The sequence below is a fragment of the Piliocolobus tephrosceles genome, chromosome 3, assembly GCF_002776525.5.
Source record: "Piliocolobus tephrosceles isolate RC106 chromosome 3, ASM277652v3, whole genome shotgun sequence".
Taxonomy (NCBI): Eukaryota; Metazoa; Chordata; class Mammalia; order Primates; family Cercopithecidae; genus Piliocolobus; species Piliocolobus tephrosceles.
In genome coordinates, this window is record NC_045436.1 from 4,147,017 (window position 1) to 4,169,465 (window position 22,449).

The 22,449-nt window shown below is 39.9% G+C and overlaps 1 protein-coding gene across 9 annotated transcripts in view; it reads left to right on the top strand.

The window, feature by feature from the left end:
• Positions 1-22,449, top strand: part of SORBS2 (sorbin and SH3 domain containing 2) — a 378,235-nt gene that overhangs the window by 281,421 nt on the left and 74,365 nt on the right. For 7 of the 9 annotated variants that reach the window (XM_023221003.3, XM_023221004.3, XM_023221011.2 and 4 more), the window contains 3 exons: positions 4,508-4,534; positions 4,784-4,908; positions 21,125-21,263. In XM_023221003.3, coding sequence (XP_023076771.2) covers positions 4,508-4,534; positions 4,784-4,908; positions 21,125-21,263 — 291 coding nt within the window. Of the gene's footprint in view, positions 1-4,507; positions 4,535-4,783; positions 4,909-5,696; positions 6,339-21,124; positions 21,264-22,449 lie in introns of all 9 variants that reach the window. The other 2 variants (XM_023221006.2, XM_023221009.2) reach the window with 2 other exon arrangements.

Consider the following 22,449-nt stretch of genomic DNA (forward strand, 5'->3'; position numbering starts at 1 on the left):
AGCCTACTCAGACGTGAACCTTGCTGCATATGCCAGAGCATGGCGCACTGCTTCAACAGTGCCAATGTGCAGAGTTATATGAATACACGCAATTTCATATAACTAGACTTAATAGAAAAGATTTAACGCTTCAGAATTACAACAGAAAAAAGAAATTCGTACTTCAAAAATATGAAATAATCTTCAGTAATAACAATGTAGCTTTCGATTATTTTAAGTTTTCTATCACTAGGAGTAAGATTTCTAGAGAATGAAGTCCACTGAATTTTGGACATAATTGTTTAAAAACAGCCCTTTTTTGTGTCAATTAGACATAAAGTAAGATTTTTTTTTTTTTTTTGAGATGAGCAGGGTCTTGTTCTGTGTCCCAGGCTGCAGTGCAGTGGCACGATCTCGGCTCACTGCAACCTCTTCCTCCCAGGTTCAAGCATTCTCCTGCCTTAGGCCCCTGAGTAGCTGGGATTACAGGTGTCTGCCACCATACCTGGCTAATTTTTGTATTTTTTTAGTAGAGATCTGGTTTCACCATGTTGGCCAGGCTGGTCTCGAACTCCTGACCTCAAGTGATCTGCCCACCTTGGCCTCCCAAAGTGCTGGGATTACAGGCATGAGCCACCACACCTGGCCCCCTTTTTCAAAGAAGTTTCCATTACATTTTTGAATAAAGAAGTCAACATCAAATGCACAACTGCATTCTATGTAGCTTTCATAAGAACTTATATGATACAGTGTCTTTATGTGAATCAAAAAGGAATTGATAAATATTTACTGCCTTCAATATCGTTAAAATACAACAGCCTTTATGTAAAACCTCCACAAAAGGTCCCCGGCCATTCTCGCTCTCTTCTCAGATCACAGAGTCAATCTGAGTCATCACCTCTTTGTCCCCTGAGTCATTCTGTCTTTCTCTTTTCCTTTTATAAGAAGTAAATTCCCACTGGACAATCCATCAGAGCACACATGGATATTTTAAACCTATGCTAGAACCAAGACAATGACTATTGAGAAACAATGAAAAACATTTTATTTCACCAAAACCACTTGGCAGCCTAAAGGAACGCTGGCAAGAGTGGCCTGTTGCAGTATGGGGACCACTCTGCCAAGAGGCAGGGTCTTGTCAGTACCACCTGCATGTTTTATGCCCTTAAGAAAATTAGTCTGTCTAGATCTCATTTCCTTTTTTTCAAAAGAAAAAATGTTTGTCATTTTCTTACCTCTCTGAAAGCTTAATCCTTTCCCAGGCTCACAAGGATTTGTCAGAATAAATGAGAGTAAATGAAGAAAATAAATGAAAAGGGTTATAATTGTACATAGAAACACAGTAGGCACTCAATTAGTTGACTTGAATTTAATCAACATTTCAAAATAATTCTTGAAAAGCACTTGAGTCTTCTAAAGAAATGAGTTACAGGCATCAAAATAATTTTCAAGTAAATTATAAGTGATAGTGTCAATATAGCATATCAGTTAAAAGGGATTTAAATAAAACCTGAGAGGAGAGATTACGCTGCGACACGTATCACAAACACAGCTACATAAAAGCTGCCATGTTAGAATCATAACAGTGGAAAGGGCCATTGAGGGCATCCAGTTCCACCCCTGACATGGAACCAAGAATGTCTTGCACACAATTCCAGACAGATACTCACTAGTTTGTGCCTCGACACAAGGAAAAGTGCTGGTAAGAGCATGTGGAGGTCTTCATTCTTCAAGACCCTATTTGTTAAAACATTCACATGCAAAACAGCCAGGAAAGGGAAAAACGTACACCATTTAGTCATTCGTGGATTTTCAGTGAAGCAGTGACTATCTACTAAAGAACACTAAACCTTCAGGCCCCTAGTCCTAGCTTTGTGTTTTTTTTACAAGTGAATGTGCATCAGGAATGTTGCAGATTTAGGGGAAAACCATTTTCCCCACACATCTGCCAAGCCATTTACCTGACCGACTTTTTTTTTTTTTCCCTAACCTATACTGTCTTTACTTGACATGGATCCATGATACTTTCTATTACCTGCTCCAAAGAACAGGTGTCCTCCCTCTCCTAGGCTTTCCTGCAGGGATAAAATAAAAGCAGAGCCATGCTAAACAGTGTCCACATAGGAGACTATAATAAAAAGGACAAATCAGGACTGGGTGTTCCAAGTCCTGGATTTATTTTAAAGAAAGACAAATGATATGTACTTTAGTCTCCTTGAAAGACCACCCACTTCAAGGCAGGCTTTAATCATCCACATAAGCTTTATTAAAATATTGGTTCATCCTGAAGTTCCAATCCATGGCCATTTTCTCCTTTCTCTTAATTCTGCACACACGTGTCCACTGTGTGATGCAAGGCCCTTCAGTACAGCCCACCACTCTTACTGTAATGTTTCCAGTGGCACAGGGACAGATTCATTTGGAAATCCCTGGGCCCAGTGTCCCAGGAAGAGACCCACAGTTGAGCCTGGAGTGACTGTCCTCTGATTCTCACACTTACCGTTTCCTGGGGCTCCATCATCTTCAACACGGTGACCAGCGTGAAGAAACGGAGCCTGCCCCCTACAGACGATTAGAGGGAATTTATTTCCAGTGTCCTTCAGACCTGCCCAGTACACCCTCTTCTTTCTCACCACACCCGCACCCCTTGCACCTCCAAGCCTCTGGCTCCCATTACTTCGTCCCCAGCACATACCACACGCCTTCTTTTTTATCTCAGTTTTACCAAACCAAGCGTAAAAGACACTCCCTATGCTCAAGAAAATAATCAGAATATAATCATTGTTGTTAATGCTGCTTCTCTTCTCATAAAGGAGCTTTGGGCGATTTTATTACCTTTTCCCCAATCCCAAAATTTATTTTTCATTGTCCTTTCCCAAATCCCAAAATTTGTTCATTGTCCACAGTGGATGGCAACCTCGTGGTTGTTAAATCTCTCTCCTAAGTGCCCCAAAACAGAATTCTGATGATTGCTCTGTATTGCCAAACCGTGTTTTTCTTTATCTTCATTATATAACTGATAAAGAATTTCAATCATTTCTGCTTCCATCAAATCCTAGAAGGAGGACCAGGCCCAGTGGCACATACTTGTAGCCCCAGCTAACCAAAAGACTGAGTCTATAAGATCTCTTGAGCCCACTATTTCAAGGACAGCCTGGACAAAATAGCAAGACCCCATCTTTAAAAAATAAAATAGAATTTTAAAAATTGTACAAATTCTAGAAGTAGGATCCAATAAGCATTTCATGCATAATTCTTCAAAGTAATTTTTCTCTATGGTACCCATTTTATTACTGTAATTTTAAATTCATTGGAAATAAAATCCATACAAAGTCATCAATGATCATAAAGAATGGGAATTCATTAGTCTTCTCTGGCTCACCTGAGCTGGGATCATTCTAATGTACTCTGTGCTGACTCACATTTGTATTTCTTTCTTTGATTTGGAAAGAATCCATATCAAATATTTTATCTAAAAATCAGATGCTTGCATTTCTCAACCCATTTTTATCATTCTAAATTCTCGTGTTTAAACTTGAAAATAACTATTCTGAAGCATTAAAAGAAAAACAAAGACTTTTTCAGCATGTAAAGTTCCTGTTTTATGAATTGAAATGAGAATCTAATAATGGTCCTGGGGACACGCAGAAGGAATCCAGGAGTGGACAGCAGGTTGGGCTAAAAGCTTAATGAATCTAAATAAAGTTGACCATGTGCTTTAATAAACCAGGCAACACAAGCTGATGACTTCAAATATACATAAGTTACATAAGTTAAACGTACAAACTGATTATCTCAAATGTGCATATAGAAGATTCTGGAATATATAACTTCAATAAAATTGATAACAAATATATCACTGATAACTTGCCAACTGCCTTACCAAAAGCAATTTATTAGTACTGAAATTTATTTTCCACAGCTTACTAGCTGAAAGATGGTGGAACATATTGTAATAGCTCTTTCATATTTGAGTATAAAATGACTTTTATATGGCAATAAGAAAAAAACTCAGTCTCGAGAATAATTTGAAAATGTCACATGATATGGTAGACAGGTCTACAGTTTCCTAAGGTAAAAAAAAATGCAAACTACAGAATACAGTTCTCTAACACAGGAGTTAAATATGCTTATCAACAGCAGGGCATTGAAAGTTAACGATCCGGTGGTTTGAGTTAGTGCTGTTTATAAACCAGATCTCTTCTGATCCTTTCATTTGATATTTAGAAATTCACATATTCATCCTTGGCCATAATAAGATTAAAATTGAATGTTACAACATCATTGACAGGAAAAATTAGTGTTTGCTATATAGATTTTATATATTATAGATATTTAATGAATGACATTCTAATTGAAGTAAAAATAAATGTACAAGCCTCCCTTTGGCATGTTTGACATACCCAGATTTTAAAATTGAAATAATGTTTGCAAAAATAATGTATATAGTTCTTTGCCATGTTATTTTTACTGGGTTATTAATTTATTTCACCTTAGTCTTCATTTCAACATTTTTTTTTTCTTTCAGGGCGTGATTCTCAGTCACCAGACTCAGGTACAGAAAAAATATTCTGAATAACTATTACATTATTTGTGACTTTTAAAAAACCTATTCATAGCCACATGTGTTGACTTCATGTTAAATTTAAATTTCATACACTGTTATGCATATTAAATTAAATCTCTATTAAGAACACTACAATTTTGGAAATAAAAATAATTTTGGAAATAAAAATAAATTTTATAAAAAATGTTTAAGTGAACGTAGATATTTTTGTATCCAATTGTTTTCCCTTAATGAAAGCTTGGAGATCTTACAATGATGGCAATCAAGAGACACTGAATGGAGATGCTACATATTCCTCTCTTGCAGCAAAAGGTTTTCGAAGCGTTCGACCAAACCTACAAGATAAAAGATCACCAACTCAGGTAACGCTGCACACTCTTGTCTACTGTATTATTTTAAGGCATGATTATTAGACCACTGCTTACAGCTTCTTTCCTAGTGTGCATATTTCAATACATGTTTTATTTTTAATATGTTTTTACTTTTGTATTTAGTTTGCTTCCCAGGCTTGTATTTACAACATGGAGAACAAATTTTAACAAACAAGAGTTTGGTTTTGTTTTGTTTCTGATTAAGCTCATAAAAGTATATCCGTTTCTAACATAATCTCTAGCATATATTCTAATTCTTTAAAAGCTGACAGCTGATGCTTTGGATTTAAACTGATGAGGTCAGCAATACATTATGTATTCAATAATTATGAGTATGCAACTATTATAGTAACTAAAGGAGCTCTGTGTTGGAGATATTAGTAAAATTGTGCCACAAGCATGAAAATTGTTATAAAACAATACTATTAAATAAACCATATATATATATTTCAAAGTCTAATAAAAATATGCCAAGAGAACATATGTTCACTTTTAACATAATTTCCCGGAATGTAGGGGGAGCAAAGGTTATAATGTATTCTCTGGAAACACTTTTTTCCCCTAAGGGCAAACGTTGATAATAAATGTAAGTGCATTCTAAATGGAATGAAAATGATCACTCAATCTAGCTAACAAAATGGATAGCATAATCAGAAGGTGTGGCATTGCTTTACTTCTGTAAAGGCAAGGTTGACACTGGTTTCTTTCATGACTAACTTGGACTTTCTCTGTTTTTCTTTCAACTTTATTTCTTTCTCTGGATCCCATTGTCAATCCAGGCACCCCCTCCACCAGAGAGAAAAGAGAGCTTTCATAGCTCTTTGATAACCAGTCACACAAAGGGTGTCATTTTAGACCAGTTAGTAACTAACACACAAATTCCCTGCAATACAGAGTACTTTGCTAACGAACAGCCTCCGCAGGGAACTATGTATTCCAATGAAGATTCGAGGCAGACAATTGTATATTCTGAAGAATCTAACACAACCATGTCGTATACACAGAAAATCACTAATCCACTACCAGCAGCTTCCAGCACGGATCCTACACCATTCACTAACATCAACACCCCAGTTCTACAAGAGGACTACAGGCAAGATTCTCAAACGCGGAGGATTTCTACCTTGAAACTAACCCATAATGAGGATCTAGGAAGTAGCAGCCCCATTAATACTCCACAGTTTTCCAAATCTGTTGAAGTACCATCATTTCTCAAAAGGCCCTGCTCACTGACCCCTAATCCAGTGCCTGAGACACACACAGCATCTCTTTCCATACAGATAGCTCCCCTTTCAGGACAGGATCCTGAAAGCCACAAACGGCTACCTGAGCTTTCTCCAGAGACTGCAAAGATACCTCTTCAGCAAGAGAGACAAAAATCTTCAGTGGCAGTGGCCTCTCAGTCCTCAGGCTGCAGGGTGGTACCTTACGCTTCTCAGTCTCTTCGTATTAATACATGTGTGTTGTAGAGACCCTAACTCCTTTGATTTGGGCTTCTTATATGACCTAATGCTTTCTTAGTTTCCAAGCAGGTGGGGAAAGGAGAAAGAAACCATTTTCAAATTTAAAACCCTACTAAATTCATCAGCAAATGTCTAGGTATTTTTAAAGGTAAATATGCGTATACAGATCTTTCATCCAGAAATCATGTTCTAAAATTTTTTTCTTCTAGATATTTATGGAAAATCATTATGGGCCCGGTGATTTAAGGCACCGCAGACTACTTCAGGACTTAAAGCATGTTTAGCTTTCAAAGAAATAGTTTTCATATGAGACCGTTTTGCACTTAGATTTACTTTATTTACATGTGTAAAATCTCTTCAAATAATTGTCAATTATAATTTGCTTTGGCAGGGAACCGTTATCTTAATTTTAAGCAGTGTCTATTTCTTTGCAACCCAATATTCATTTTCACTAAAACTTTATCAGTTTATCATTTGAGAAAGTATATTAGCCAACTTTTATCATCCAGACTTGCGGAAAGTAAATCTTTCTTCCCATATACGTAGAATTCTCTCATAGCATCCTTCTGCTTACATGTGTTAGTCTGTCAGCAGGAGAAATGTGCTTCTCTTTTTGACTTCTCCATAAAACAATGTAGTGCTAAGAGCATAAACTTTAAGGGTAAACTGTAGATTTTAATCCAGGCATCACTATGTGATGAGACATTCATCTAAACTTTCCTGTGAGTCCAAACAAAGAAATGAGAATACTAATTAATCCTTAATTCACAAGTTATGATAAGACTAGGGAATTACATAGACTTGGCTACAGCAAGCACTCAATAAATGATAGCTGTTAATAAAAGATAAAATAGTAGCAGCAACAGCAGTAGTGTTAATATTGAAAACACCGGTGTCTAAGTAAATAATTTGTATAATACTCCTTTTTGTATCTGTGTTATTAAAGATCATCCAAAACATATCCTTGAGGAGATACATTTTTAAACTGTGCAGAAAATCTCCAAAAGACAACTAACTGACACCAAGATCCCCCCACCCACTCATAAAGCAGAAGAGCCTCAAACAGAAATGATTAAAAGGACAAACAGGTATTATCACCCAATATCTTGGAGAAGATACCCAAATATCTTCTCCATCCGCTAATCGAGATGTGCAAAATTCATTCAGTGCAGCAATTTCTTTTAATTAAGGTAATACCTTCTGAAAGCACCTGTGAAATCAGATGATAATAATAATAACAACATTAATAGCAGTTAACAGATATTAAGGGTTTACTCTATGCAGACACTGTTCCAGCTTGTTTATGTTTATTAATAATTTCCACAATCCCATGGAGTAGGTATTACTACTGTCCTTATTTTATGGCTAAGGAAACTGAGGCACAGAAGTAAGTTGCTCCCCCGGGGTCATGCAGCTGGCAAAAGGCAGAACCAGGATACATACCTTGGCAGACTGGCTGCAGGGCCGCCACTCTGAAAGAGTGCTACTTCTCCTTGCGAAATAGTTACTTACCAGTGACAAGGAGACATGGCGCCATGACGGTGGAAGCTAAGGCAGATGCGTCTTGATCAGGTTCAGGAGTCCAGGAAGATCTGAGGGAGCAAAATCCTTGGGCGACCGTACAGACAGGCCTGTGCCAGTGTCAGTGAGCGGACTCGCCAGTGTCCCAGGATGGGCATGCCAGGGAGCAGGCGAAGGAGAAGTCATAGGAACACGTGTCAGTCACTGGACTCATCCAACATGGTTTGCTTCTTCAGAATGGTTTTGTGATGTTTGAAAACAAGCTGATACTTTTCATTTTGCATGGTTTTATCCAGGCTGAGCAGAGACGGTTGGTTTGATTATATAATCCCCAGGGTATCGGCACCACCCAAAAGTTAAGATTTGAGATCCTGTCACTGCTCTTTATTCAACAAATATTTATTGGGTGCCTACCCTATGTCCAATCTGTTCTAGTGACAGAGTTGGATTTGAAACCATTCCTGCTTAAAATTTGTCTGTGTGTGGCAGGAGGAGCAAACATTAGTAAGAACTTGAATAAATTACATATATTAGAAGATTATGGAAATTGAGTTATGCCATGCAAAGCTGAGACCAGATATCATGTCAGGTATGGTAACTCAATCAATAGACCTCACTGAAAAGGCAGAACAGCTTTGAAGGGGGAAGAATATTCCAGGCAGAGGGAATGTCTTATGTAAAGACTTTGAGGTTGATCACTCTGGGGCTGTGGGACCAGAAGGAAGCCTGAGGGAGGGAGAGGAAGTAAGTGAGGTGAGAGTGATAGGAAGTGAAGTCAGAGGTAAGAAAGACCAGACGACGGGAGGCCTTGTGAGCCATTGCAAGGATTTTGACATTTACTCTCAATAAAAATGGAGGCCACTGGAGGATGTTGAGGCTGCCACCATTATTATTTCTGTTATATTTTAACAAAATCATTCTGGCAACTCAGTGAAAAACGTACCATAGTGGGGCAAGGAGGAGATCAGGCAAACCAGTTAGGTAACTACTGCAGTCCTTTAGGTGAGAAATGATGGGGGCTCAAAGCAGGGGGCAGCAGAGGAGGTGGTGAGAAATCAGACCGTGAGAATGTATTTTGAAAGTCAAGCAAACAGGACTTCCTGGCAGATTGCATGTGGGATGTGAGGAAGAGAAAAGTCAAGGTTGACTCCAACTGGAAGATAGCGTTGCCTTCAGCTGAGACTGGACAGCTGTGGGTGGAGCAGGTTGGTGGAAACTTCAGAGGTTCCATTTGGGAAACAGGAAGTTTGAGGCATTTCTTAGACACCTACATGAAGTGGTCAAGTAAGCATTTGGATGTGAGAAACTGTACTTCCCGGGGAAAGGTCCTGGTTGGAGATATGAGCCATTGGCTAGTCGATGGGTTTTGTGGCCATGAGACACAGTGAGATCACCGGGGGGGCGGACAGAGAAAAGGGGAGGACCAAGAGTTGAAGCTGAGTGAATCTCAGCATTAAGAGGAAGCAGCAGCAGAGGAGACTGAAAGCCGTGTCCTCTAAGGGAGGAGGAAATCCGGGAAAATGTGGCATCCTAAAAGCCATGCGAGGAAGATGTGTGGAAAGAAAGGGATGGTTCACTGCACAAATGCTGTTGATAAGACAGGTTTGAAATGAAATCTGAAAACTTACCATTGATTCCATAGTGAGGAAGGAGGCCTTCTTGGAGTGGGTATGAGAGAGACTGGGAAAAGAGTGGTTGGGCAGTCAGCTCTTTCAAGATCTTATTAACATAAAACCATTCATCTAGTTATTCACCCTCCCTGAGCAGCAGTTTTCTCATCTATAGAACTGCTGGGAGGTTTGAGTAAGGCATATAAGGATCTTGGCATGGTGCCTGCATCATAGTAATTCCTAAACCTACAGTAGCTGTCATCGTGATTAAATAATATTTTTTCCAAATTATGCATCTGATTGGGAAAAAGAAATATATTATTTTCAACAATGCTTCTTTTTTTTTTTTTTTTTTTTTTTTTTTTTACTGGTGGGTAAAAGTTTGTTTCAACAGACTTGCAGTTTGTTCCAACATAGTGTGTCCTCTTTCCTCAGGCTTTGTAAAAAAGGTAGCATGAAGCTGTTGCAGTTTTTATTCTCTGTTTAAAATTTTGGCAAGAACATTTAACATGAGATCTGCCTTTTTAAGAAATTTGTAAGTGTGCAGCGCAGTGTTGTTAACTGGAGGCACCATGCTGTGCAGCAGATCTCTAGAATGTATGCATCTTGCATAACTAAAACTTCATGCCCACTGAGTAGCAATTCATTCGCTCCCACCCCCAACCCCTGCCAACCACCACCCTACTCTCTGCTCACGTATTTGTCCTTCTGAGACTGGCTTTCACTTGGTATAACGTCCTCCAGGTTGCTCCATGTTACAGCATGTGGCAGGATATCCGTCTTTTTTAAGGCTGAATGGTATTCTAGTGTGTGCATGTACCACATTTTCTTTATCTATTTATACATCCGTGGACATTTGGTTTGTGTCTACATCTTGATGATTGTGATATGCTGCATTTTTAAGTCTCATTTTCATGTAATGATCTTTCACAGTGGTGACCTTTCCAATTTAAACACTTGCACTCCGCATTCTGGCAAGTCTTAGCCAATGCCAGGCGCTGTAAGCTATACACTGGGAGTCAGACAAATATGTGCTCCATTATAAAGAATGAGGCTCCCAGGAATTACCAGGCCCAAGCAATAAAAGTACACCAAGATGTGAAAAGTACATTTCAGTGTTCCAGAAGTTTTATTTACATAGTTTTATTATTATTAAAGTCTGATCATTAGTTTAAGAAGAAAACTACAGGTCACTGTTAGAAATTCTCTTCATATTTGACAGTTTTTTACAGTGTTTTCTAAATGGCATGTGCTTTAATTGTCCTCCTGCAAACAGACCAGAAATGAGGCATGTTATCCTTCTGTTACTGTGTGACCAGATATCCTGTTGCTAAAAATGTCATATTGTTCTCAATGTCAAGTAAGTGAAGGTATAAGCCAGACGCTTTGGAAAGCCAGCAAAAAGCTACACCCGCAAAGTGTTTCTATGGCATCTGTGCTATGTTCTTTGCTTCAGGAAGATAAGCTTGTCCTGTCTGTTAGGAAACAACATAGTCGATCAATTGCCACAGCCTCACCTTCACAGCTGCCACTGCACATATGCTGGGGACTCACAGGGGAACTTGCCTGACCGTGGTGGAGAAGGGAGAGGAAACTCATTTCCTGTGCTCCATGAGATCAGTATGTAGATGCTAAGGAGGACAGAGTAATGCAGACATGTCGGCAGTGTGTGGTGATAGTGCAGAACTGCAGAACGCACCTTCTGGAACATTCCTATCAACACCAGCCCCGATCATTGATGTCTTCCATTAGGATGGCTTCCTTTCTGTGGACTCGTAATGCTATTAGTTGATCAGGTCTTTGGCAATTTCTCCATTTGATGTCTGTTCATGCGCATGCATATGCGTGCATTTAAATAATTGATCATTAGAGAATACTTGGGAGGCCAACATGAATTTACAAATAAAACATCCTCTTCAACATCTCCCAATAGATGGGCCTCCAGCCTCTTCTGAATACGCTTCATGAAGAGCTCAGTTACGTTCCAAGGCAGCAATCCAGTGCTCAGTCATTTCTGAGATCGAATTATTGGAAAGAATTTCTAATACCGGGTCATGATCCGCCTTCCTTAACTTCTGCATGGTTATCCACAGGGCAAAAGAGACAGAATGTTCTTCCGTCTCCATCTGACAGTGTTCACGTGATCCTTCTCCTCCCTGCCCTGCTGCTGGCTTTGTGTAGAGCACTCCTGTTCCTTCCCAGTATTTTGATTTTTTTAAACATGATTCTCCTTTTTTCGAGAGCTATTACAACACACCAGGCACTGTGCTAAGCACTTTACGTTTCCCCACTTAATTTTTACAGGCTTTAAGAGACGGGTTTTATCCATGTCTGTACTTTACACATGAAGGAACTGAGGCCAAGGGAATTAAACAACTTGCCCAAGTCTGTCTGACTCAAGATCCACAGCTCCGCCACTAGCCTCTGCTACCTCTGTGCTCTCACACAAGCTGATTCTTAAATCCCATATTTTGGTAATGCTCTTAAAATATGCCACTTTCCCAGATGCAAAACCATATTCCCAATCTGAACACCACAGAGTACAGTAGAAATATTTACTCCCCTGATTCAGATACCACATGCTGTCAGTGTGCCCAATCTGTGTGACAATTTTAGATCACTTGTCGCCCAGGTCTTGGGTAGGGAGTATATGGTTAAAATAGTTTTTATTATGAGGCTGTCAGACACGCTCACATCATTACAATGCAGGCAATACAGCCAGGTCTCAGGGAAACGGGGTAATGACCAGGCAGCTACGCTCTGTCCTTCTCAGGCACAGGAACTGCACAGTTTCGTCTCTTACTTTCTGCTCTGTTGTTACTTCAAGTTATCCGTGGGTTTCCATGACATTCTCTGACTCCTTGCGTTTGGGTACCTGACAGCTACCTGAGAGGCATTCAGTGTCATATAATTCAAATTCCCAGGAGGGAGGCAGGGCCCCACTGGCCCAGCGTAGTTCAGTTGTTCCCCCTTCCTAATCAACTGTGGCCAGCAAAATGATGATCCGGCAACAGACACAGCTGCCGGGCACGTCTCCTCATACGCCCAGGACAGGTCATGAAAGAGGGGGCACATTGTCCCAAAAGGATATAGGGATGGGAGGTAAAGACTGGTTTTTTTAAAAACCCCTTCTGGCCAGGCACGGTGGCTCACGTCTGTAATCCCAACACTTTTGGAGGCCGAGAGCAAGACTCCGTTAAAAAAAAAAAAAAACTCAAAACTCCCCTTCCTAGATATTTTCTTTTCTAGAAAATTACTGTCAACTCCTTTGGAAAAAAGAGAACAAAAGCCTGTCAGATTTCTTTGCTTGACATTGAATACATATCCCTTACATTCCTTGAGAAATGACGCCTAGAAGCCCAATGACTAGAGATGCTCAGAGGCAGATGTTAGGATCCTCGGCCACGGGGCCACATCAAGCCAACGGGAGCCTGAGGTGGAAGGAAATTCTCTGCTCCCTTCTACCTGTTTTCATATATTGAGAATGAACTTTTTCCTTCTACCTGTTTTCATATATTGAGAATGAACTTTTTCCTAGAATGTTTAAGTCATTAGAATTTTTTTGAAAAGTTGAAACGCAGGTTTATTGACACTCACACATTATTTTAAGCTTAAATATTTTATTTAAAGCAAAATGAACTTTTTTTTTTTTTAAATTTGAGACAGCGTCTTGCTCTGTCACCCAGGCCAGAGTGCAGTGGTGTGATCTTGGCCCACTGCAACTTCCACCTCCTGGTTTCGAGCAATTCTCTTGCTTCAGCCTCCCAAGTAGCTGGGATTATAGGTGCCTGCCATCACGCCTGGCTAATTTTTGTATTTTTAGTAGAGACGGGGTTTCACCATGTTGGCCAGGCTGATCTCAAACTCCTGACCTCAGGTGATCCGCCCACCTCACCCTCCCAAAGTGCTGGGATTACAGGTGTGAGCCACTGCGCTTGCCCTATTATGTGTTTACTTCACCTTAAATTAATTAAAATTAATTAATTAATTAAATTAGAAATTATCAAACATGTCTATTCTCTCAACTAACACTGAAATAAGCAAACATGTAGATTTTGAAAATATTATTGATGAGTTTTCTTGCGTTAAAAACTCCAGATCCATTTTTTTTTTCTCTTTTCCTATGGCTTGGCATGCACTGGTCTTTATTTATATTTTTTGACATTTTTGTTCAGTATGGGGTATATTTTCTTTTTTGCATTGATCTTGATTTTCTTTCAAAGATTGCATTGAAACAGAATTTATCTCGATTACTTAGTTTTTGTCACTCTATAAATTTTGCACCCCAATAAGCACTTTACTCTCCTCTCCCTAGGCCTGGCCATGCATTCCTTCATATCCCCACTTCACACCTACCCTCTTTCTCCTCCAATTTCCACATCTGCTACATCAGCAAGTGATGGTTTAGGGGCTTGTGACTATAGATGTGTTGTCACTGAGCTTATGAGCAAACTAAAAATCCTATTACCCGTGACTGTGGTGGCTTTAGAGACAGTAAGCTTTCATTTTCAGCCTGTTTCAAAGCAAAGGATATGGGCAAGTGACGCCCGCCTTGAGGGGGAACATGACTGCCGCGTTCTGCCATCTGTCCCATCATTCCCTGGCATCCAGCACGGGCTTGATTTGCACATCCTGGATACTTTCCTGGCCCATGATGGGCACTTGAGCTTGCAATGCCTTCGTCCAACTCCATACGCTTTCTCCACTGCTGAAGCTCACCTTCCCTTGAGTCTCCATGCCCCTTCGTTCCTCAGGAGCTCCAGTGTCGATTGGTGATCACTCTCATCCACAGGCTGTCCTTAGCATTCTGCATTGGAGTCATTTGGACAGAGAAGCTCAGTGCTAGTTTGAGTGAGCAGGTGCTCTCTCTTGGTGTCTGAAGCATAGGTTTAAGTACTGTCCCTGTCCTTTGCAGAAGACCAGGCAGCCCCTGACTGCTAGCTGGTGTTTCTCATTACCCCCTTCCTGCTAGCTCAAGCGTGGGGGAAAGAAAAAACAATTTATACTCACAAAAAGTTGGTGACCTTTGATCCCTATTCAAACACCTCAGTCTTCCACAGTCTTGAAAAGGAGACCCAAAACAGTGAGGATGATTTTCTGCGTCATCTACTTGCCACTCACGAAGTAAGGAAAAAAATGCGCTTGTTTTAAGCCAGTTTTCCCCATTTTCAGGGTAGTCCAGATGGGGAAAATACCGCCTTCCTCCCCTTCATACCTTTCCAGCTGCTCTTCTGATTTTCCTCAGGAGAAACACGTGTCTCATGGTCTTTCTCTGCCCCCGGGCCTATAGAGTATTCCATTCATGTGGAGATTGGGGTCTTGTCAAAGCTTTTTTGTGGGTGACCAGTACGACTGTTGCATTATTGAGTTATATCTGTAGAAATGTAAGTGTGATGTGACTCACCACGAGGCATTTCATGCCTCACACTCACAAACACACACACGCACACATACACACACGTGCATTAAAAGACTCAAAACCAGGAACATGTCAGGAGGTGGTGAAAGAAATTCAAAAGGTGGAATGATTTTGTTTTCTGTGGACATTCTTTTTTTTTTTTTTTTGAGACAGAGTCTCGTTCTGTCGCCCGGGCTGGAGTGCAGTGGCCGCATGTCAGCTCACTGCAAGCTCCGCCTCCCGGGTTTATGCCATTCTCCTGCCTCAGACTCCGAGTAGCTGGGACTACAGGCACCCGCCACCTCGCCCGGCTAGTTTTTTGTATTTTTTAGTAGAGACGGGGTTTCACCGTGTTAGCCAGGATGGTCTCGATCTCCTGACCTCGTGATCCACCTGTCTCGGCCTCCCAAAGTGCTGGGATTACAGACTTGAGCCACTGCGCCCAGCCTCTGTGGACATTCTATTTGGAAGAACAATTGAATGGATAAGGGCCATCCCCAGACACAATGCTATGCAAACTAATGATCTTATTACCCACGACAATGGTGATTTTAGAAAGAATACGCCTTGGCTTTTGACATGTTTCAAGTCACAGGATATGGATAAGTCAATCCAATGGGGGTTAAAGTCATTAGATTTATTTTCTTTTAATTTGAAAGGGAAAAGTCTTATGAGCAGATAACTCAAATCCTTTTGTATGATTTGTATTATTTCATAGTTTTCATTTAGCATAAATAAAACTAAAAAGAGATTCATATTACATGGAAGCAATAAAGCTGCATTATTAGGGGAAATTTCATTGACGCTATCCAAAGACTGCTTTATACTGAATTACATTCAGACTTATAGCAAAACTGTAATATATTAAGTTAGAATTATGGTAATTTCATAATATTATAGTTTTACCTCCAATAAGATTGCAATTACTATAAGCACTCAGTAATAAGGACGCATCCCTACCAAAACATTTTAAGTTCTGGGTAACTAAGATTTCTGTCAGTTATTTCTAGAGATTTAAACAACCATAAACAGTAATATATATATATATATGTTATATATATATATATATATCTCACATTTAAAATGACTATGTTTGAACAAGAAAAAAACATATTAAGTAAGATTAGGACAAGAAAATCTGTCTTTTTATCCAAGGTTGGGGTTTCTTAACCCGTTAGATCAAGGATATGCTTTAGAGTGTCTCTCTCCCCGTGAAGTTTATGCAGAACTTTCTGTATGTATGAATTTGTGCATTTCCCTAAAAGAAGGATCAGTCACTTTCATCAGATTTCTAAGGGATCTATGATTCAGAGAGACCTTTTTATATGATGGATTTTTTAAAAGTATTCAAGTAAAAGTCTGAGAAAAAAAGTATTGTAACCTTTTGTATCATGCTAACAACGCACATGACATCAGCCATTATGAAAATTACGGCCGCCAAAGAACACCAAATTGTACTCCTTAAACATTTACTAGGCAATATTTCTAAGTGTAAGCGGTTCTCCTTCATTCATTTCCCATCTTTGTACTAGTATCTCACAATACCTCTGGCCATCTATCTTCAAACAATTTCCTCCCCCAAACATCCCCTCCAAAAAAATATCTATTCTGAGTGGTAGAAAAAACAAGTAAGAAAACTTGCTTCGGAGTTTTATTCACTTATGTTGAATTCAGTGCTTATCACCCTGTTTGTCATGTGCGGTCAGACGTCGTCGAGGCTACCACAGGTGGTTGTAAAATTTCAAACGGTCATCTTCTCTCTTCTTCTTCCAGAGCATCCCTTCGCTGTGATTAGCCTCTTGGGCTATATATATGCTTGGAGCTGTTAAATGTTTTATTTTTCCTTCAGTTTCTTTCTCCTTTACCTAAGATTTAGTGCCAACCATAGTTCTAACTAACTAGGGTGCATTCTAACCATTATCGGTGGCTGGTTTTCATTTTCACACATGGTACCTCTGTTTGCATTGCTAGGATATTTTTAAAGTCCAATTCTTTTCGTATTTTGTAGTGAAATCAAAGAACAGATTTAATGAGTGGAAAGGAAATAAAATAGCATTTCCATTTATCTTTTCCACTTAGTTGTGTTTAGTATTATCAGTATTTAGATTCATAAACCAGGAAAAAATAAGACAAACAGATTTATGTTTTGGGGACATTTTGGCAAGGGGGAAGCAGTTATGCGATTAGATTTTTCTAGTGAAGGGCAAACCAGTTCTGCTGACCAATAGTCTGATATCTTATCGTCACAAATACAAAAACTAAAACTCCCGAGGAAACGGTTTCATTGTGCCAACACTCTCAAGCCCCTACCCAAAATTACATTGCAGTGCTGTGTGAAAACCAGCCTTGTTTCCAAAACACACCGACTGGGTTCACATTCTTCCTGTTTTCATGCTTTTTCTGCACTGTGTGGTTGGCACCTAATCCATCTGAATGTAACTCCTTAAAGTGCTTGCAAATAAAACCAATGCTTTGCCTTCTCTGCCAAATTGCAAAAAAGAGGTACTTTTGTTAATTGGATAATTTATCTCTTATTATTTTTTCCTCATACTCAGCTTGGAAATCAGAACTTACCTGCCAGTGTGTTGGAGGTAAATGCTTCACAGACACACAGACAAACCACACCAGAAGCTTCTCCTCCGTGCCCTCCTTCCGTGGTACCTTTGAACCGAGCCACTTTTTCACCAGGCAGTGGCACCAGCTCAGCATCACTTAGCCTTCCGCCACCCGATGGTTTGGGGTCTTCACCCCTGCATAAACCCCACAGCTTTTCCCATTGCTTATACAAACACCTGCTCCCAGCTCCTGAAAGCCTTATCCACAGCCATGACACAGGCTCTCTGACTACAGACTCCTCGCTGGCCGAGCACTCCTCCCGCTCGGAGAGTGAGTCCTCCACAGCCATGCTTGAGGAGCTGCAGATTGGTGACTCTGACACCACTGGCCGTTCTGAGACACCCTCCCCCACCTGGGGTCAGAGGTCTGCTGTGACAGATGGCACCACCTTAACCACCCCTGCGGCCACGCATGTAATTATTCTGCCTTTCTTTGCCTCCACCATTTCCTTAAAAGGACTGATTTATTGTGCCATCTCATTTTTCAGCTAACATTTTCATTTGCATAGGTGTTGATTCCGAAACCAATTCCGTGTCATCTGTCAGGGAAATCATTAGTCATCCTCATAAGCCTGCTTAAGGCTAAAAAAGTCACTTATATTCTCTTCATTCATTTTAAAATTACTTACAGTTACTCTAAAATGGTTACTTATGGTTTCCCGTGTTACTGTAGCTGATGAGTTGTACGGTGATTTGCCTTGTTAGATAAGCATACATCGCAATATGTTATGATCGTAGAGAAAGTCTAAACTTTTTCAAAAAATTTTAACCCAGTATTAATACACGTTAATAGTTTTTCTCACAGACTCACATTAATGTGTCCTGTGTGACTCTTTTCTGTAACCTTGTTTCTCACATAAATGATTACTGACTGCATGAGGCTAATTTTTCTTGCTCCTCCTTCTCTAATAGCTACAACTTTTGAATTATCTGTTGTCCAGGAGTGAATGATGTTGATAACCTTATCTACCTTTCAGAAATTTAGCTGTATGATTTTTTAAAATTATTCTTCCTGAGCCATTTCGGGATAGAAATTTATGAATACATTTTTAAATTTTGTATATCAATAATTTGTCTTTCATTTATGCAATATAAACATCTTTTCCATACTTATATTATTTAAATATATCTATGTGATAAGCAATCCCTAATGAATGATCTGTGAATAGCTAAAATGTTTCAAAATTTTATGGCACAGATTCTGTATTGCATATAATGTGTAAGTAATGGCTTCCATTTAAGAGGCACGTAGCTTCACGCAAAAAAAAAAAAATGGATTTTTTAAAATTGATATTATAGTGAAGTTCCAAATAAGCACTGTCATAGACAAAATTTTATTTGTGCTACATAGTTTTATATTCTGTCAAGCTCATAAATCTGCATTTTATGCACAGAGAAATGTTATAATAAGCCATATGTTTTTTAAGACTCTGCAATTTACAAAAAGTAAAAGATGCTTTTTTTGGTAATAGGATTTAGTATTCCCCCAGTGGCTGGGTCTGACACTTTGCATTCAAATGTTCCATTCAGAGACTGGTTACAGAGGGAGCCTCATTTTCCAGGCCTAACCCCATAGCGAGTCCCTCCCTGCCGCACGGGACCAGCCCAACCACAGGTGCCAGGAGCACCACAGGTGCCAGGAGCATTGCAGGTGTGGGTGCCTCCCATGCCTTACTGTGCTTCAAATGGTTCTTAGCTTTTAAAACTTTACAAGGACCTTTAACCAAAAATATAAGGCAGTGAGAAGGTATCAGTCTACCAACTAACCTGTTCAATTTTCTGCTTTTAAGACTTTCCAGGAGACTGTCTTATATACAGTCTTGTGGGCACAAGCAGAGCTACTTGTGAGAGAAATTAATTGCAATTATCAGTTTAAAATTGCAAATAGATTATTCGTGACATGTTTTTCCTAATAAGGAATTCACTATAACAATACAGTATTTTCTAAAATGTTAATGATACTATTGTATTCGTAAAATCCTGATTGGTTTAACACAATAAAAGAATAAATCTACTCTCAGTGTTTACTTTTTTAACCCCTAGTCAATATTATTGAAACCATCAAAATAGGATTCAGAGCAAGTTTGTAAGTTTAGTAACATAGTTAACCTGATGGTTTTTAATAAGGATTCTTTGGTTTTTAACATTAATTATAACATGTTATAATACTATTACAATGATACTGACAAAGATCCACCAAACTTAACTTGGGCAAGGAAGTGAAAATGTTCTCAAATCATTCATCAGAGGTACATAAAGGCTCTGAAGATTTGGGTAGGCCTGTGCCTCACACTTATCTGAACGTCCAGCTCTCTCCAGGGAGCAGGTCCTCAAGATGTGGCTGGTTATGATAGTAATTTTTCTAACAGCTTAGAGAATTACTTAATCAATAAGTGTAAGGCTTGTAATGAAATGTTTATTGATTTGGCGACATAAGTGGTGTGGCTATACAGTAATGAAATTAGACTTATTCTAAGTCGTTTGAAAGCCTATCTGCTTTAAAGTGAAATCAGAGAAATATGCAGTTACTATATCTGTGTTTCAAGCCTGTGTAATAGAAGTTTGTTTTGTTTTAAAATAAGTAGAAAAGATTCACAAATTATGGTTCTTTATCTGTGTGCCTATGTGTGTTGTGTGTATTTAGTTATAATTTTAACTAAACATTCTTACTAATGTTTGATCTTCTATGCATGCATTGTGTGTGCCCCGTAACGGTCAATACCGTGCTGTGGGTAGACAGGCGTGCTTGATAGTCCTGAGCTCGATATCTGTGAACTAAGCCGATTCAGTTCCATCAGAATAGATACCTGTTGAACATCTACTCTGTCATCAGCACTAGGCTGCGTGTTATACAAAATATTAAAGAAGCATGTATATGACCATCTTCAACAAGAAGCTTGAGATACCATTGGGGTTATAAAATACTCGGATATGAAACAATCAAAACAATGAATAATTAAGAAATCAAACAGAGATTGATGAAGTGCTCAGTAAGGCTCAAGTAGGGAGAAGCCAGTGGTTGAACATGTCTTTCTGATCCTTTCCAGGTATTTGATCCTTCTAGAATAGGTTGCTTCATGATATATACATCCAAACAACTGGATTCCTTATGTTATTCTCCTGGCTCTGGAAACATTGATTCACTAGAAGATATCCCTGACTAGGTCTGAGAACCGATCCCTTGCCTCATGTCGAAGGACATCCATGTCAATGCTGCATGCGGAGCAGCGCGACAGTATTCTGACCGCTGACGTTCTGACTGTCAGAGCAAAGTTGTCCTCCACGTTTACTTGCTACTGACTCCTACTGATACCATTTGGCACCTCTGTTGGCAGAGCGGCATGCCCGCTAGTCAGCCACTTTCATTCTTCCTAAACACTCCCTGGGTCCTCAGATACACAAGAGAGTGATTTTCAGAAATAAGGGAAGAGAGAGAAGGCAAAGAACATACCAAGTCCTCTGACCTCAGTTTTCAAAATAAATAAGAGCTTGGCAGCTGATTACTGTCATGTGATTGGAAGTCTTTTATTATCGCCTGGTGGAATGATGTCTGCAGGGAACTATGTGCTAATTTAACTCCATGGCTTTGCACTTTTCCAGAGCCAGATAACAGTGAATGGAAACTCTGGAGGTGCCGTGAGTCCCATGAGTTACTATCAGAGGCCGTTTTCCCCCTCGGCATATTCTCTCCCAGCCTCACTCAACTCCAGCATCGTCATGCAGCACGGCACGTCCCTTGGTAAGTCATTTGCTCACCCTGATTTCCGTGGCAACCTCCATATGGCAAGTACAACCACAGGAGAACAATATGCGGCATCAAGGTGAGGCAGGGGGCGCTCAGCACTCCACTATTTCATGATCCTATCCCCAGGGAGAAACTGGGGCAGAGGACCCAACATGGGAGAAAATGGGCACCATGCTCTTCCAAGACAATGACTCCACCTGAGCCTGGAGTGGGCACTTAAATGTCTGGGGTGGTGGAGCAGAAAGAAAAAGAAGATGGTTACTTAGGGTAAGGGGGTTTGTGCCACTGGAGGACATGAATGCAGGCTTTTCCACTAGGGCAGCTTGTTCGTCTTTGGAAGAGTTTCCACCGTGTCCACTGTGGACTATTTCCTGAGGTCTATATAAGGGAGAATCGTTTGACAGTTAAAACAGTGTAATAAGAGGACAGGCTGTCCTGCAAAGCAGTGACGCCGTCATCTACTGGCTCACAAAGGAGGAAACCACCATTCAAACCGAGGCTGGGAGACCTGCAGTCAGGGATATGGTAGCGGGAAGCCACGCAAGAGAAACTTAAGAGTTCCCTTAAATGAAGGTTCGGTCATTGTATAGAGCAATCGTTCTTAACCCTCTGAGGACTAGGAATTCAGTAAAAGACACAGCTCTCCTCCAGAAAACAAATGGACATACGGACATTCATAAAAACTTGTAAGCAGGTAATTTCATGGGGTTCTTGGACTCTCTGTGGCCTCCTGAGAAAGAAGCTGTGCTATACAGTGATAGAAATGGTAAAATATATTCGGATAGTTCAGAAAATAATGTGATAAATACTTTTTTTTTTTTTTTGAGACAGAGTCTTGCTCTGTTGCCCAGGCTGGAATGCAATGGCACCATCTCCGCTCACTGCAACCTCTGCCCTCTGTGTTCAAGTGATTCTCCTACCTCAGCTTCCCGAGTAGCTGGGATTACAGGCGCCTGCCACCACACCCAGCTAATTTTTGTATTTTTAGTAGAGACAGCGTTTCACCATGTTGGCCAGGCTGGTCTCAAGCTCCTGACCTCAGGTGGTCCACCTGCCTTGTGCTGGGATTAATCCCAAAGTTCTGGGATTACAGGCATGAGCCACCATGCCCAGCCCATAAATATTTCTTAGTTTGTAAAAATGTAACTTAAAAACCTAAAATATCAAAAAGCAATATGAA